This window comes from Oncorhynchus tshawytscha, linkage group LG09 (assembly GCF_018296145.1).
Source record: "Oncorhynchus tshawytscha isolate Ot180627B linkage group LG09, Otsh_v2.0, whole genome shotgun sequence".
NCBI classification, from domain to species: domain Eukaryota; kingdom Metazoa; phylum Chordata; class Actinopteri; order Salmoniformes; family Salmonidae; genus Oncorhynchus; species Oncorhynchus tshawytscha.
The window spans coordinates 6,030,260-6,045,259 of NC_056437.1; the positions used below are offsets into that span (position 1 = coordinate 6,030,260).

Sequence of the window (15,000 nt, forward strand, 5' to 3'; positions counted from 1 at the left end):
AGGGCAGGTTTAACTGACTGGGAATAACACTGACTGGGAATAGGGCAGGTTTAACTGACTGGGAATAGGGAACTGACTGGGAATAGCACTGACTGGGAATAGGGCAGGTTTAACTGACTGGGAATAGCACTGACTGGGAATAGGGCAGGTTTAACTGACTGGGAATAGGGCAGGTTTAACTGACTGGGAATAGGGCAGGTTTAATCAGCCAGGGAATAACACTGACTGGGAATAGGGCAGGTTTAACTGACTGGGAATAGGGCAGGTTTAACTGACTGGGAATAGCACTGACTGGGAATAGGGCAGGTTTAACTGACTGGGAATAACACTGACTGGGAATAGGGCAGGTTTAACTGACTGGGAATAGTCAGCAAATAACACTGAAATAGGGCATTTAACTGACTGGGAATGAATCAGCCAAATAACACTGACTGGGAATACAGGTTTATACTGGGAATAGGGCAAACTGACATCACTAGAATAATTTAACCAAATAGTACTATAACTCAGCCAGGGAATAACACTGACTGGGAATAGGGCAGGTTTAACTGACTGGGAATAGGACTAACTCAGCCAGGGAATAACACTGACTGGGAATAGGGCAGGTTTAACTGACTGGGAATAGGAAGCTATAACTCAGCCAGGGAATAACACTGACTGGGAATAGGGCAGGTTTAATCAGCCAGGGAATAACACTGACTGGGAATAGGGCAGGTTTAATCAGCCAGGGAATAACACTGACTGGGAATAGGGCAGGTTTAATCAGCCAGGGAATAACACTGACTGGGAATAGGAAGTTATAACTCAGCCATGGAATAACACTGACTGGGAATAGGAAATAACCAGCCAGGGAATAACACTGACTGGGAATAGGGCAGGTTTAATCAGCCAGGGAATAACACTGACTGGGAATAGGGAAGTACTAACACTGACTGGGAATAGGGCAGGTTTAATCAAGGGAATAACACTGACTGGGAATAGGGCAGTAATCAGCCAGGGAATAACACTGACTGGGAATAGGGCAGGTTTAATCAGCCAGGGAATAACACTGACTGGGAATAGGGCAGGTTTAATCAGCCAGGGAATAACACTGACTGGGAATAGGGTAGGTTTAATCAGCCAGGGAATAACACTGACTGGGAATAGGGCAGGAAGGAGAATTGACTACTGGGGAGAAGAGAAGGGGGATTTAAAGGAAAACAATTACCTCACTGTTATATTTAGGAGTCCAGTGCTAGTCAATGGAAGGCAGTGTTTTTAAGAGAGAGGGAAGTAGTGAGTGTGGAGGAGAGGTGCATGGGAAAGGACGGAATAGTAGTTGGCTGATGTACGACAAGACTACTGTCAGCAATGAACATCTCACATGAACACCAACACACATACACATACTACAAGACATCACTAGATAATACCAATAGTACTCTCAGTAGATAATACCAATAGTACTCTCAGTAGAAATACCAATAGTACTCTCAGTAGATAATACCAATAGTACTCTCAGTAGATAATACCAATAGTACTCTCAGTAGATAATACCAATAGTACTCTCAGTAGGAAATACCAATAGTACTCTCAGTAGATAATACCAATAGTACTCTCAGTAGGAAATACCAATAGTACTCTCAGTAGATAATACCAATAATACCAATAGTACTCTCAGTAGGAAATACCAATAGTACTCTCAGTAGATAATACCAATAGTACTCTCAGTAGGTAATACCAATAGTACTCTCTTTACTCTCAGTAGATAATACCAATAGTACTCTCAGTAGATAATACCAATAGTACTCTCAGTAGATAATACCAATAGTACTCTCAGTAGATAATACCAATAGTACTCTCAGTAGGTAATACCAATAGTACTCTCAGTAGATAATACCAATAGTACTCTCAGTAGATAATACCAATAGTACTCTCAGTAGATAATACCAATAGTACTCTCAGTAGGTAATACCAATAGTACTCTCAGTAGATAATACCAATAGTACTCTCAGTAGATAATACCAATAGTACTCTCAGTAGATAATACCAATAGTACTCTCAGTAGATAATACCAATAGTACTCTCAGTAGATAATACCAATAGTACTCTCAGTAGATAATACCAATAGTACTCTCAGTAGGTAATACCAATAGTACTCTCAGTAGATAATACCAATAGTACTCTCAGTAGATAATACCAATAGTACTCTCAGTAGATAATACCAATAGTACTCTCAGTAGGTAATACCAATAGTACTCTCAGTAGATAATACCAATAGTACTCTCAGTAGATAATACCAATAGTACTCTCAGTAGATAATACCAATAGTACTCTCAGTAGGTAATACCAATAGTACTCTCAGTAGATAATACCCATAGTACTCTCAGTAGATAATACCAATAGTACTCTCAGTAGATAATACCAATAGTACTCTCAGTAGATAATACCCATAGTACTCTCAGTAGATAATACCAATAGTACTCTCAGTAGATAATACCCATAGTACTCTCAGTAGATAATACCAATAGTACTCTCAGTAGATAATACCAATAGTACTCTCAGTAATAGTACTCTCAGTAGATAATACCAATAGTACTCTCAGTAGATAATACCAATAGTACTCTCAGTAATAGTACTCTCTCTACTCTCAGTAGGCAACATACAGTATACAACAACATACAGTATACAACAACAACAACAACATACAGTATACAACAACAACAACAACAACAACAACATACAGTATACAACAACAATACTATTGTCAGTAGCTTCCAAGTAGACTACAGACAGGTGAAATGTATAATGTTCCATTATATTCATGTTAACAGTAAGCTTTCTCACATTAAAGTTAGTTGATTTGAAATAGAGAATGGCTGAGTAAACAAATCCATCCATCACTAAATCAATCAGTCCCGAATGGCACCCTATTCCCTATATAATGCACTACTTTAGACCAGAGCCCTATAGAACCCTATTCCCTATATAGTGCACTACTTTAGACCAGAGCCCTATAGAACCCTATTCCCTATATAGTGCACTACTTTAGACCAGAGCCCTATGGAACCCTATTCCCTATATAGTGCACTACTTTAGACCAGAGCCCTATGGAACCCTATTCCCTATATAGTGCACTACTTTAGACCAGAGCCCTATGGAACCCTATCCCCTGTATAGTGCACTACTTTAGACCAGAGCACATAGGCCTATATATGCTCTGACCAATAGGACCCCAGAACACCTCTGCTATCGGTCTGCTCTGACCAATAGGACCCCAGAACACCTCTGCTATCGGTCTGCTCTGACCAATAGGACCCCAGAACACCTCTGCTATCGGTCTGCTCTGACCAATAGGACCCCAGAACACCTCTGCTATCGGTCTGCTCTGACCAATAGAAAAACAGGCCTGTGATTATTTAGTAAAAGAAAACAGGCCTCATTAGTGGTGGAAAACCAACATGGCTCAACCACACCAGCACATCTTGAGGAAACACTCTTCGCTCCTCTCCTCTCCTCGCCTCTCCCTCTCTCCTCCCTCTCCCCTCCTCTCCTCCCTCTCTTATCTCCCTCACCTCTCCCTCTCTCCTCCTCTCCTCTCCCTCTATCCTCTCCCCTCCTCTCCTCTCACTTTCTCCTCTCTCCTCTCCTATCCTCTCATCTCCTCTCCCCTCCTCTCCACTCCCTCTCCCCTCCCTCTCTCATCTCCCCTCCTCCCTCTCTCCTCCCGCTATCCTCTCCCCTCCTCGCCACTCCCTCTCTCCTCCCTCTCTCCTCTCCCTCTCTCCTCCTCCCTCTATCTTCTCCCTCTACCCTCCTCCCTCCCTCCTCTCCTGTGTTTGCAAATAGTGTGATAGAGCGGTTAGACAGATCCCAGGTGGAGTAGAGAGTCAGTGGAGTACAGAGTGGAGTACACAGTGGAGTACAGAGTGGAGTACACAGTGGAGTACAGGGTGGAGTACACAGTGGAGTACAGGGTGGAGTACACAGTGGAGTACAGAGTGGAGTACACAGTGGAGTACAGAGTGGAGTACAGAGTGGAGTACACAGTGGAGTACAGAGTGGAGTACAGAGTGGAGAACAGAGTGGAGTACAGAGTGGAGTACAGAGTGGAGTACACAGTGGAGTACAGAGTGGAGAACAGAGTGGAGTACAGAGTGGAGAACAGAGTGGAGTACAGAGTGGAGTACACAGCAGGACTCCACTACACTACAGTAACAGCACCAGCTGGCAGGGTGTGCGTGAGACGTAGGTAATCACTCTGTAGTGAGTCAGACCACAGCTCTCTCGCTCTCTCTCTCTCTCCTCTCTCACTCTCTCACCTCTCTCTCCTCTCTCTGTCTCTCTCTCTCTCTCTCTCTCCTCTCTCTCTCTCTCTCTCTCTCTCTCTCTCTCTCTCTCTCTCTCTCTCTCTCCTCTCTCTCTCTGTCTCTCTCTCTCTCTCTCTCTCCTCTCTCTCTCTCTCTCTCTCATCTCTCTCTCCTCTCTCTCCCTCTCTCTCTCTCCCATCTCTCTCTCTCTCTCTCTCTCATCTCTCTCTCCTCTCTCTCCCTCTCTCTCTCTCTCCCTCTCTCTCTCTCTCTCTCTCTCTCTCTCTCTCTCTCTCTCTCTCTCTCCTCTCTCTCTCTCCTCTCTCTCTCTCTCTCTCTCTCTGTCTCTCTGTCTCTCTCTCCCCTCTCTCTCTCTCTCTCTCTCTCTCTCTCCTCTCTCTCTCATCTCTCTCTCTCCTCTCTCTCCTCTCTCTCTCTCTCTCCCATCTCTCTCTCTCTCTCCTCTCTCTCCTCTCTCACTCTCTCCTCTCTCTCTCTCTCTCTCTCTCTCTCTCTCTCTCTCTCTCTGTCTCTCTGTCTCTCTCTCCCGTCTCTCTCTCTCAAAAAACCCAGAGAGACTTCTGTTTGGACGTGTTTTTGGAGTAGATGCAGCATGTTTGTTTGTTGTTTATGTGTAGAAATTACACACAAAGGAATGGAGTAATGGAATGAGAGAGACGTGTGTATGTGTGTGTGTGTGTGTGTGTGTTGGTCTGTGTAACAAGGACTCTCTCTCTGCCTCCTGCTTTGCTACATGTGTTTCCTCTGCTCCATCTCTCTCTCTCTCTCTCTGTCTGTCTCTCGCTCTCTCTCTCTCTGTCTGTCTCTCTCTCTCTCTGTCTCTCTCTCTCTCTCTGTCTCTCTCTCTCTCATCTGTCTCTCTCTCTCTCTCTCTCTCCCTCCCTCTTCTCCTTCTTTATGTACCACAGCTGTCTCAACCTTTATGGCTTGTTTCAACTTCAAAAAAACAACAACCCTCAATATGGAAAGCATTACCAGCATCCTCCTTGATGTTTTCAAGTAAGTCCTCCTCCTCCTCTTCCTCCTCCTCCTCCTCTCTTCCTCCTCCTCCCTCCTCCCAGCCCTATACCCCATCCCTATACCCCACCCCTATACCCCACCCCTATACCCCCCCTATACCCCACCCCTATACCCCACCCCTATACCCCACCCCTATACCCCACCCCTATACCCCACCCCTATACCCCACCCCTATACCCCATCCCTATACCCCACCCCTATACCCCATCCCTATACCCCCCTATACCCCACCCCTATACCCCACCCCTATACCCCACCCCTATACCCCATCCCTATACCCCACCCCTATACCCCACCCCTATACCCCATCCCTATACCCCCCCCTATACCCCACCCCTATACCCCACCCCTATACCCCACCACTATACCCCCACCCCTATACCCCACCCCTATACCCCATCCCTATACCCCACCCCTATACCCCACCCCTATACCCCACCCCTATACCCCATCCCTATACCCCACCCCTATACCCCAGCCCTATACCCCAGCCCTATACCCCACCCCTATACCCCACCCCTATACCCCACCCCTATACCCCCCTCTGTACATGTTACTGTAGTTCTCAGGGAAGGATTTACAGTGGATGTGTCCCACGGGGATGAAGAACATCAGTTTAATTATACTGCAGTGTGTCTCTGGCGAGGTGATTGGAGGAGGTCCCTACCATGATTGAGTGGCGGTTGGCAGAGAGTAGTCCCGTGCCGTACCCAGAACTCAGTCCTGCCATGGCCCCGTTGTGCGCTGCCCCGATGAGGCTGTGCATGTCTTGGTGCCCGCCGGGCATGCCCGTGGAGGGGCCGACCGCGTGACTCCGCAGCACGTGGATGGCATCGTCCAGACGCTCTAGACGGTCCTCGATACGACTCTGCTGCAGTGGGGGGAGAGGAAGGTTAAGGGTTAGAGGTCAGGGGTCATGTTGTTGATTTAAGTGCTTATAAATGTGTTATGAATGTGTTATGAAGTCTTACCAGAGAGTGGAGTGGTGCCTCATAGTTGGGGGAGGAGGGACCTTGTCCTCCGTTCCTGGACCATACAGCAGAACTGGCAGCTAGGAGAGGAGACAAGGAGAGGAGGAGATGACAGAGTGAGCACAGTGACATGGACCCTTAGTTCTAGATATTAAGCCATGACCATATTAACACAGGGAGTGTGAAACAAGGTGTCTACAGCACAATCCAATTGTAACCAAGTGAGCTGAACATCAAAATTCTAGTTACCCGAACATAAAAAATGTAAGTAGCTGAACATCAAAATTCTTGTTAGCCGAACGTTAAAATGTAAGTTAGTTGAACATTTGAGTATTATGTGAATGTTCCTCAGCACTACAACTGGTCAAAAAAAAAATTGAATCTAATTTTATTTGTGACGTACACAGTTTACAGCAGGTATAAAAGGTGCAGCTTGACGATTGCGTGGTAGTAGCCTCAACATTACAGTAAAATACTCAGCTCCCTCAACATTACAGTAAAATACTCAGCTCCCTCAACATTACAGTAAAACAATCAGCTCCCTCAACATTACAGTAAAATACTCAGCTCCCTCAACATTACAGTAAAACAATCAGCTCCCTCAACATTACAGTAAAACAATCAGCTCCCTCAATATTACAGTAAAATAATCAGCTCCCTCAACATTACAGTAAAATAATCAGCTCCTCAACATTACAGTAAAATAATCAGCTCCCTCAATATTACAGTAAAATAATCAGCTCCCTCAACATTACAGTAAAATAATCAGCTCCCTCAACATTACAATAAAATAATCAGCTCCCTCAACATTACAGTGAAATAATCAGCTCCTCAACATTACAGTAAAACAATCAGCTCCCTCAACATTACAGTAAAACAATCAGCTCCCTCAACATTACAGTAAAACAATCAGCTCCCTCAACATTACAGTAAAATAATCAGCTCCCTCAACATTACAGTAAAATAATCAGCTCCCTCAACATTACAGTAAAACAATCAGCTCCCTCAACATTACAGTAAAATAATCAGCTCCCTCAACATTACAGTAAATAATCAGCTCCCTCAACATTACAGTAAACAATCAGCTCCCTCAACATTACAGTAAAACAATCAGCTCCCTCAACATTACAGTAAATAATCAGCTCCCTCAACATTACAGTAAAATAATCAGCTCCCTCAACATTACAGTAAAACAATCAGCTCCTCAACATTACAGTAAAACAATCAGCTCCCTCAACATTACAGTAAAATAATCAGCTCCTCAACATTACAGTAAAACAATCAGCTCCCTCAACATTACAGTAAAATAATCAGCTCCCTCAACATTACAGTAAAATAATCAGCTCCCTCAACATTACAGTAAAACAATCAGCTCCCTCAACATTACAGTAAAACAATCAGCTCCCTCAACATTACAGTAAAACAATCAGCTCCCTCAACATTACAGTAAAATACTCAGCTCCCTCAACATTACAGTAAAACAATCAGCTCCCTCAACATTACAGTAAAACAATCAGCTCCCTCAATATTACAGTAAAATAATCTGCATCTATAGTAAAGAGTAAAATCTAAAATAACAAGTAATAGAAGAGGTAAATGCTAATAATATCCTGAGCTGTACAACATTACAGAAAACAATAATGACCAATAGGATACACAGTAAAATAATGACCAATAGGATAACATTACAGATAAAACAATAGCACACAGAACAGATAAAACAATAGGACACACAGAACAGATAAAACCAATAGGATACACAGACATTACAGTAAAAACAATAATGACTAATAGGATATACAGTAAAACAATCAGACCAATCAACATTACAGTAAAACAATCAGACCAATAGGATATACAGTAAAACAATCAGCTCCCTCAATATTACAGTAATATAATGACCAATAACATTACAGTAAAACAATCAGCTCCCTCAACATTACAGTAAAACAATAATGACCAATATATACAGAAAATAATGACCTATAGTAAAGAACAAAATGACTAAAATAACAAGAACAGATAATGACCAATAGGATATAAGAACCTGATAATGACCACCAGGATATACAGAACAGATAATGACCAATAGGATATACAGAACAGATAATGACCAATAGGATATACAGAACAGATAATGACCAATAGGATATACAGAACAGATAATGACCAATAGGATATACAGAACAGATAATGACCAATAGGATATACAGAACAGATAATGAACAGATAATGACCAATAGGAACAGATAATACACAGAACAGATAATGACCAATAGGATATACAGAACAGATAATGACTAATAGGATACACAGAACAGATAATGACCAATATGATATACAGAACAGATAATGACCAATAGGATATACAGAACAGATAATGACCAATAGGATACACAGAACAGATAATGACCAATAGGATACACAGAACAGATAATGACTAATAGGATATACAGAACAGATAATGACCAATATGATATACAGAACAGATAATGACCAATAGGATATACAGAACAGATAATGACCAATAGGATATACAGAACAGATAATGACCAATAGGACACACAGAACAGATAATGACCAATAGGATACACAGAACAGATAATGACCAATAGGATATACAGAACAGATAATGACCAATATGATATACAGAACAGATAATGACCAATAGGATATACAGAACAGATAATGACCAATATGATACACAGAACAGATAATGACCAATAGGGTACACCGAACAGATAATGACCAATAGGACATACAGAACAGATAATGACCAATAGGATACACAGAACAGATAATGACCAATAGGATACACAGAACAGACAATGACCAATAGGATATACGGAACAGATAATGACCAATATGATACACAGAACAGATAATGACCAATAGGACACACATAACAGATAATGACCAATAGGACACACATAACAGATAATGACCAATAGGATATACAGAACAGATAATGACCAATAGGACACACAGAACAGATAATGACCAACAGGATATACAGAACAGATAATGACCAATAGGACATACAGAACAGATAATGACCAATAGGACATACAGAACAGATAATGACCAATAGGACACACAGAACAGATAATGACCAATAGGATACACAGAACAGACAATGACCAATAGGATATACAGAACAGATAATGACCAATAGGATATACAGAACAGATAATGACCAATAGGACACACAGAACAGATAATGACCAATAGGACACACATAACAGATGATGACCAATAGGATATACAGAACAGATAATGACCAATAGGACACACAGAACAGATAATGACCAATAGGATATACAGAACAGATAATGACCAATAGGACACACAGAACAGATAATGACCAATAGGATATACAGAACAGATAATGACCAATAGGACACACAGAACAGATAATGACCAATAGGATATACAGAACAGATAATGACCAATAGGACACACAGAACAGATAATGACCAATAGGATATACAGAACAGATAATGACCAATAGGATATACAGAACAGATAATGACCAATAGGATAAGTATGACTATTACCAATATAAAGTGAATAGCATCTTTTATAATAGAGCAGCAGCGTTGACTGTGTGTGTGTGTGTGTGTGTGTGTGTATGTGTGTGTGTATGTGTGTGTGTGTGTGTGTGTGTGTGTGAGAGAGAGTGTTTGAGTGTGTGCGTTTACAGGTGGTTGTGTTTGTGTGGGAGCTTGTGGGCTTGTGTGTAAGGGCTGGATATGTAGAGACAGTACAAGACAGTCTCTCAGGTGCAGATCGTCTCTCAGGTGCAGATCGTCTCTGAGGCGCAGGTCTGACCGCTAGGATTAGCTGTTCAAACAGTCTGATGGCCTGGTGTTAGAAGCTGTCTCGAGACCTGATGCTGTGATACCTCATGACCAGAGCGAACAGTCTGTGGCCGAGTAATAATGACCTATATAATAAAATATGAACTGTTGATAGTCAACAAGGCACGCAGAACACTACGGATTCATAATGATATATGGCCCCCGGTCATTAAACCCTGGCTATAGAATATGGCTCTGGTATAATGAGCTACTTGTGATCGTATGCTAAACATGATTGCGTCGGGGGGTCCTTTTTGTCTTTAGTGTTTAGGTCGGGCTTCCCAGTCCGCCTGCATTTAGGACCTATACAATAAACAGGCTTTTTATTTTCTCACAACGCTTTTGTCTGGTTATCCCTGGTCTATACAGAACCCCTTGATCATTATCTGCTGGAGGTTGGGGAGGTGTGTGTGTGTGTGTGTGTTTGTGTGTGAAACTGTATTCCTGATGTAGAGGATATTGTGTACAACGCCGGGTGCCTGAGAGCAGGTAGTGAACAAAAGCCTTTGATAGGCTGAGAGCTGTGTGATGTTAATCACCTCCTCTTGTATGGTGTGTGTGTGTGTGTGTGTGTGTGGGGGGGTGTGGTGTGTGTGTGTGTGTGTGGGCGTGTGTGTATGTGTGTGTGTGTGTGTGGGTGTGTGGTGTGTGTGTGTACTGTACATGTGTGGCAGTAGCATATCAGCGAACCAAGGACTTCCTCCTCTCCTCCTCCTCCTCTCCACGTCCACCAGATCCCCTCATCATGTTGATTAGACCTTATTATCTTGTAGTTATAATACACATTTATACAAGCAACCCGTTTTATCATATTATCAAGCATAATTTACATATGGTAATTAGGCCAATTATAACACGATGTATTACTAGACAACAAAGTATTACATTCCTTATTTAACATATATTTAATTCATACTAAATTCCCTGTTAATTTAAGTTAGAAAAAAATAAATAATAATAATAATAATGTGTTTGTCTGGCCAGCCCTGTTATTCTAATAACTTTGACACAATGGTAAACCACAATCGGGCGATTCCACGCCTGTGGGAACAGAAAATATTTTATATTTTTATATTTAAAAAAAATAAATAATAATATTTATATATATTTTTAATATTGTATCTGAGATTGTTCTGACAATTACAGAGGAACTTCATCCTTTTTACTTTCCTTTTTACTTTCCTTTCCTTTTAACTTTACTTTTCTTTTTACTTTCCTTTCCTTTTTACTTTCCTTTTTTTAACTTTCCTTTCCTTTTTACTTTCCTTTCCTTTTTACTTTCCTTTCCTTTTTACTTTCCTTTCCTTTTTACTTTCCTTTCCTTTTAACTTTCCTTTTTACTTTCCTTTTAACTTTCCTTTCCTTTTTACTTTCCTTTCCTTTTTACTTTCCTTTCCTTTTTACTTTCCTTTCCTTTTTACTTTCCTTTCCTTTTTACTTTTCTTTTTACTTTCCTTTCCTTTTAACTTTCCTTTTTACTTTCCTTTTAACTTTCCTTTTTACTTTCCTTTCCTTTCCTTTTTACTTTCCTTTCCTTTTAACTTTCCTTTTTACTTTCCTTTCCTTTTTACTTTCCTTTCCTTTTTACTTTCCTTTCCTTTTTACTTTCCTTTTTACTTTCCTTTCCTTTTTACTTTCCTTTTTACTTTCCTTTCCTTTTTACTTTCCTTTCCTTTTTACTTTCCTTTTACTTTCCTTTCCTTTTACTTTCCTTTTTACTTTCCTTTCCTTTTTACTTTCCTTTCCTTTTTACTTTCCTTTTTACTTTCCTTTCCTTTTTACTTTCCTTTCCTTTTTACTTTCCTTTTTACTTTCCTTTCCTTTTTACTTTCCTTTCCTTTTTACTTTCCTTTTTACTTTCCTTTTTACTTTCCTTTCCTTTTTACTTTCCTTTTTACTTTCCTTTTTACTTTCCTTTTTACTTTACTTTCCTTTTTACTTTACTTTCCTTTTTACTTTCCTTTTTACTTTCCTTTTTACTTTCCTTTCCTTTTTACTTTCCTTTCCTTTTAACTTTCCTTTCCTTTTTACTTTACTTTCCTTTTTACTTTCCTTTTAACTTTACTTTCCTTTTTACTTTCCTTTCCTTTTTACTTTCCTTTTTACTTTCCTTTTTACTTTCCTTTTTACTTTCCTTTCCTTTTTACTTTCCTTTCCTTTTTACTTTCCTTTTTACTTTCCTTTTTACTTTCCTTTCCTTTTTACTTTCCTTTTAACTTTACTTTCCTTTTTACTTTCCTTTTTACTTTCCTTTTTACTTTCCTTTTTACTTTCCTTTCCTTTTTACTTTCTTTCTTTTTACTTTCCTTTTTACTTTCCTTTTACTTTCCTTTCCTTTTTACTTTCCTTTTTACTTTCCTTTCCTTTTTACTTTCCTTTTTACTTTCCTTTCCTTTTTAACTTTCCTTTTTACTTTCCTTTTTACTTTTTTACTTTCCTTTTTACTTTCCTTTCCTTTTTACTTTCCTTTTACTTTCCTTTCCTTTTACTTTCCTTTTTACTTTACTTTCCTTTTTACTTTCCTTTTTACTTTCCTTTTTACTTTCCTTTTTACTTTCCTTTCCTTTTTACTTTCCTTTTTACTTTCCTTTTTTTTACTTTCCTTTTTACTTTCCTTTCCTTTTTAACTTTCCTTTTTACTTTCCTTTTTTTTACTTTCTTTCCTTTTTACTTTCCTTTTTTACTTTCCTTTTTACTTTCCTTTTACTTTCCTTTTACTTTCCTTTCCTTTTTAATTTCCTTTCCTTTTAACTTTCCTTTTAACTTTCCTTTTAACTTTCCTTTTAACTTTCCTTTTTACTTTCCTTTTTACTTTCCTTTCCTTTTAACTTTCCTTTTTACTTTCCTTTCTACTTTTCTTTCCTTTTTACTTTCCTTTCCTTTTTACTTTCCTTTCCTTTTTACTTTCCTTTCCTTTTTACTTTCCTTTCCTTTTTACTTTACTTTCCTTTTTACTTTTCTTTTAACTTTACTTTACTTTTTACTTTTTCCTTTTAACTTTACTTTTCTTTTTACTTTCCTTTCCTTTTTACTTTCCTTTCCTTTTAACTTTCCTTTTAACTTTCCTTTTAACTTTCCTTTTAACTTTCCTTTTTACTTTCCTTTTTACTTTCCTTTCCTTTTAACTTTCCTTTTTACTTTCCTTTTTACTTTCCTTTCCTTTTTAACTTTCCTTTTTACTTTCCTTTCCTTTTTACTTTACTTTCCTTTCCTTTTTACTTTCCTTTTTACTTTCCTTTTTTTTAACTTTCCTTTTTACTTTCCTTTCCTTTTTTTACTTTCCTTTCCTTTTTACTTTCCTTTTTCCTTTCCTTTTTACTTTCCTTTCCTTTTTTACTTTACTTTCCTTTCCTTTTTACTTTCCTTTTTACTTTCCTTTCCTTTTACTTTCCTTTCCTTTTTACTTTCCTTTTAACTTTTTTTTACTTTTTGTATCACATTTTTGTGGGAGGGGGTCATGATGAAGTGTTAGGCCCGTTTGTGTTTTGCCCAATACAGACCTGTACCTCGGGTTGGATTACATGTGGAAGAACACATTTCAGTTGTACAACTGACTAGAGGGTGACTGGACAAGACAAAATATTTAAGTGCCTTTGAACGGGGTAATGGTAGTAGGTGCCAGGCGCACCGGTTTGTGTGTGTCAAGAACTGCAACGTTGCTGGGTTTTTAAACGTTCAACAGTTTCCCGCGTGTATCAAGAACGGTCCACCGCCCAAAGGACATCCAGCCAACTTGAGACAACTGTGGGAAGCCTTGGAGTCAACATGGGCCAGCATCCCTGTGGAACACTTTCGATCCCTTGTAGAGTCCATGCCCCGATCAATTGAGGCTGTTCTGAGGGCAAAAGGGGAGGTGCAACTCAATATTAGGAAGGTGTTCCTAATGTTTTGTCCACTCAGTGTATAATGACACCAAGATGTTGTCTGTATCATTTACAGTTCATGGATTATAGGGTCTAATGGGGGGCATGTAGAGGTATTAAAAAGGCCTAAAATGTCCACTTAAATCATGAGAAAAAAAGAAAAACGAATGGTTTTGTGATACAAATGTAAAACGCATGTTAAACATCCTTCCTCCCAATGAAGAAGTTCCTAAGTGACATTTGCCGGAACAATCTGACAAACCAAAAAAATATATATTTTCCCGATCCCACGTCCAATTATTTTATGTTAGCCAGGTATTTCCTGGTGGAGACTTTAGCACTTCATGATGCTTTTGGATCAAACACACACACACACACACACACACACACACACGCACGCACGCACACACACACGCACACGCACGCACACGCACACACACACACACGCACGGCCGCTTTGAAATGATGGAGTGCGTTTGTAATTAAGTCTATCAGTCGATACATATGAAATATCAAACGTCGTGTAGCAACGACAATTAGCGCAGAATCTAACACAGTGACTATGAGAAACGTTTTTCTCACTTTAAGGAGCGCGGTAGAATTAGCATCGTTAGTCTGGTAGAACAGTAATTGGCAAAAAACAAAAAAGGACCTGGGGAGGAAAAAAGGAGGAGAAGTTTGAAGAGTGTTATAACAAGAAGGAGGGAGGACTGTTAATTAGCTAGCATGATAGCATCACGGCTCATTTAAAACTAACAGCAGCAGTAGCTAGCAGGATAGCATCACGGCTCATTTAAAACTAACAGCAGCAGTAGCTAGCAGGATAGCATCACGGCTCATTTAAAACTAACAGCAGCAGTAGCTAGCAGGATAGCATCACAGCTCAATCACAACTAACAGCAGCAGTAGCTAGCATGATAGCATCAAAGCTCAATCACAACTAAATGGTAGCATCACGGCTCAATCACAACTAACA

At 39.9% G+C, this 15,000-nt stretch overlaps 1 protein-coding gene across 4 annotated transcripts in view; it reads right to left on the reverse strand.

The window, feature by feature from the left end:
- Positions 1–15,000, reverse strand: part of LOC112240746 (transcription factor 4) — a 143,072-nt gene that overhangs the window by 43,992 nt on the left and 84,080 nt on the right. For all 4 annotated transcript variants that reach the window (XM_042326426.1, XM_042326425.1, XM_042326427.1 and 1 more), the window contains exons 7-8: positions 6,302–6,381; positions 5,998–6,201 (exon numbers count right to left, since the gene is read on the reverse strand). In XM_042326426.1, the coding sequence (XP_042182360.1) occupies positions 5,998–6,201; positions 6,302–6,381 (284 nt within the window). The remainder of the gene's footprint in view (positions 1–5,997; positions 6,202–6,301; positions 6,382–15,000) is intronic.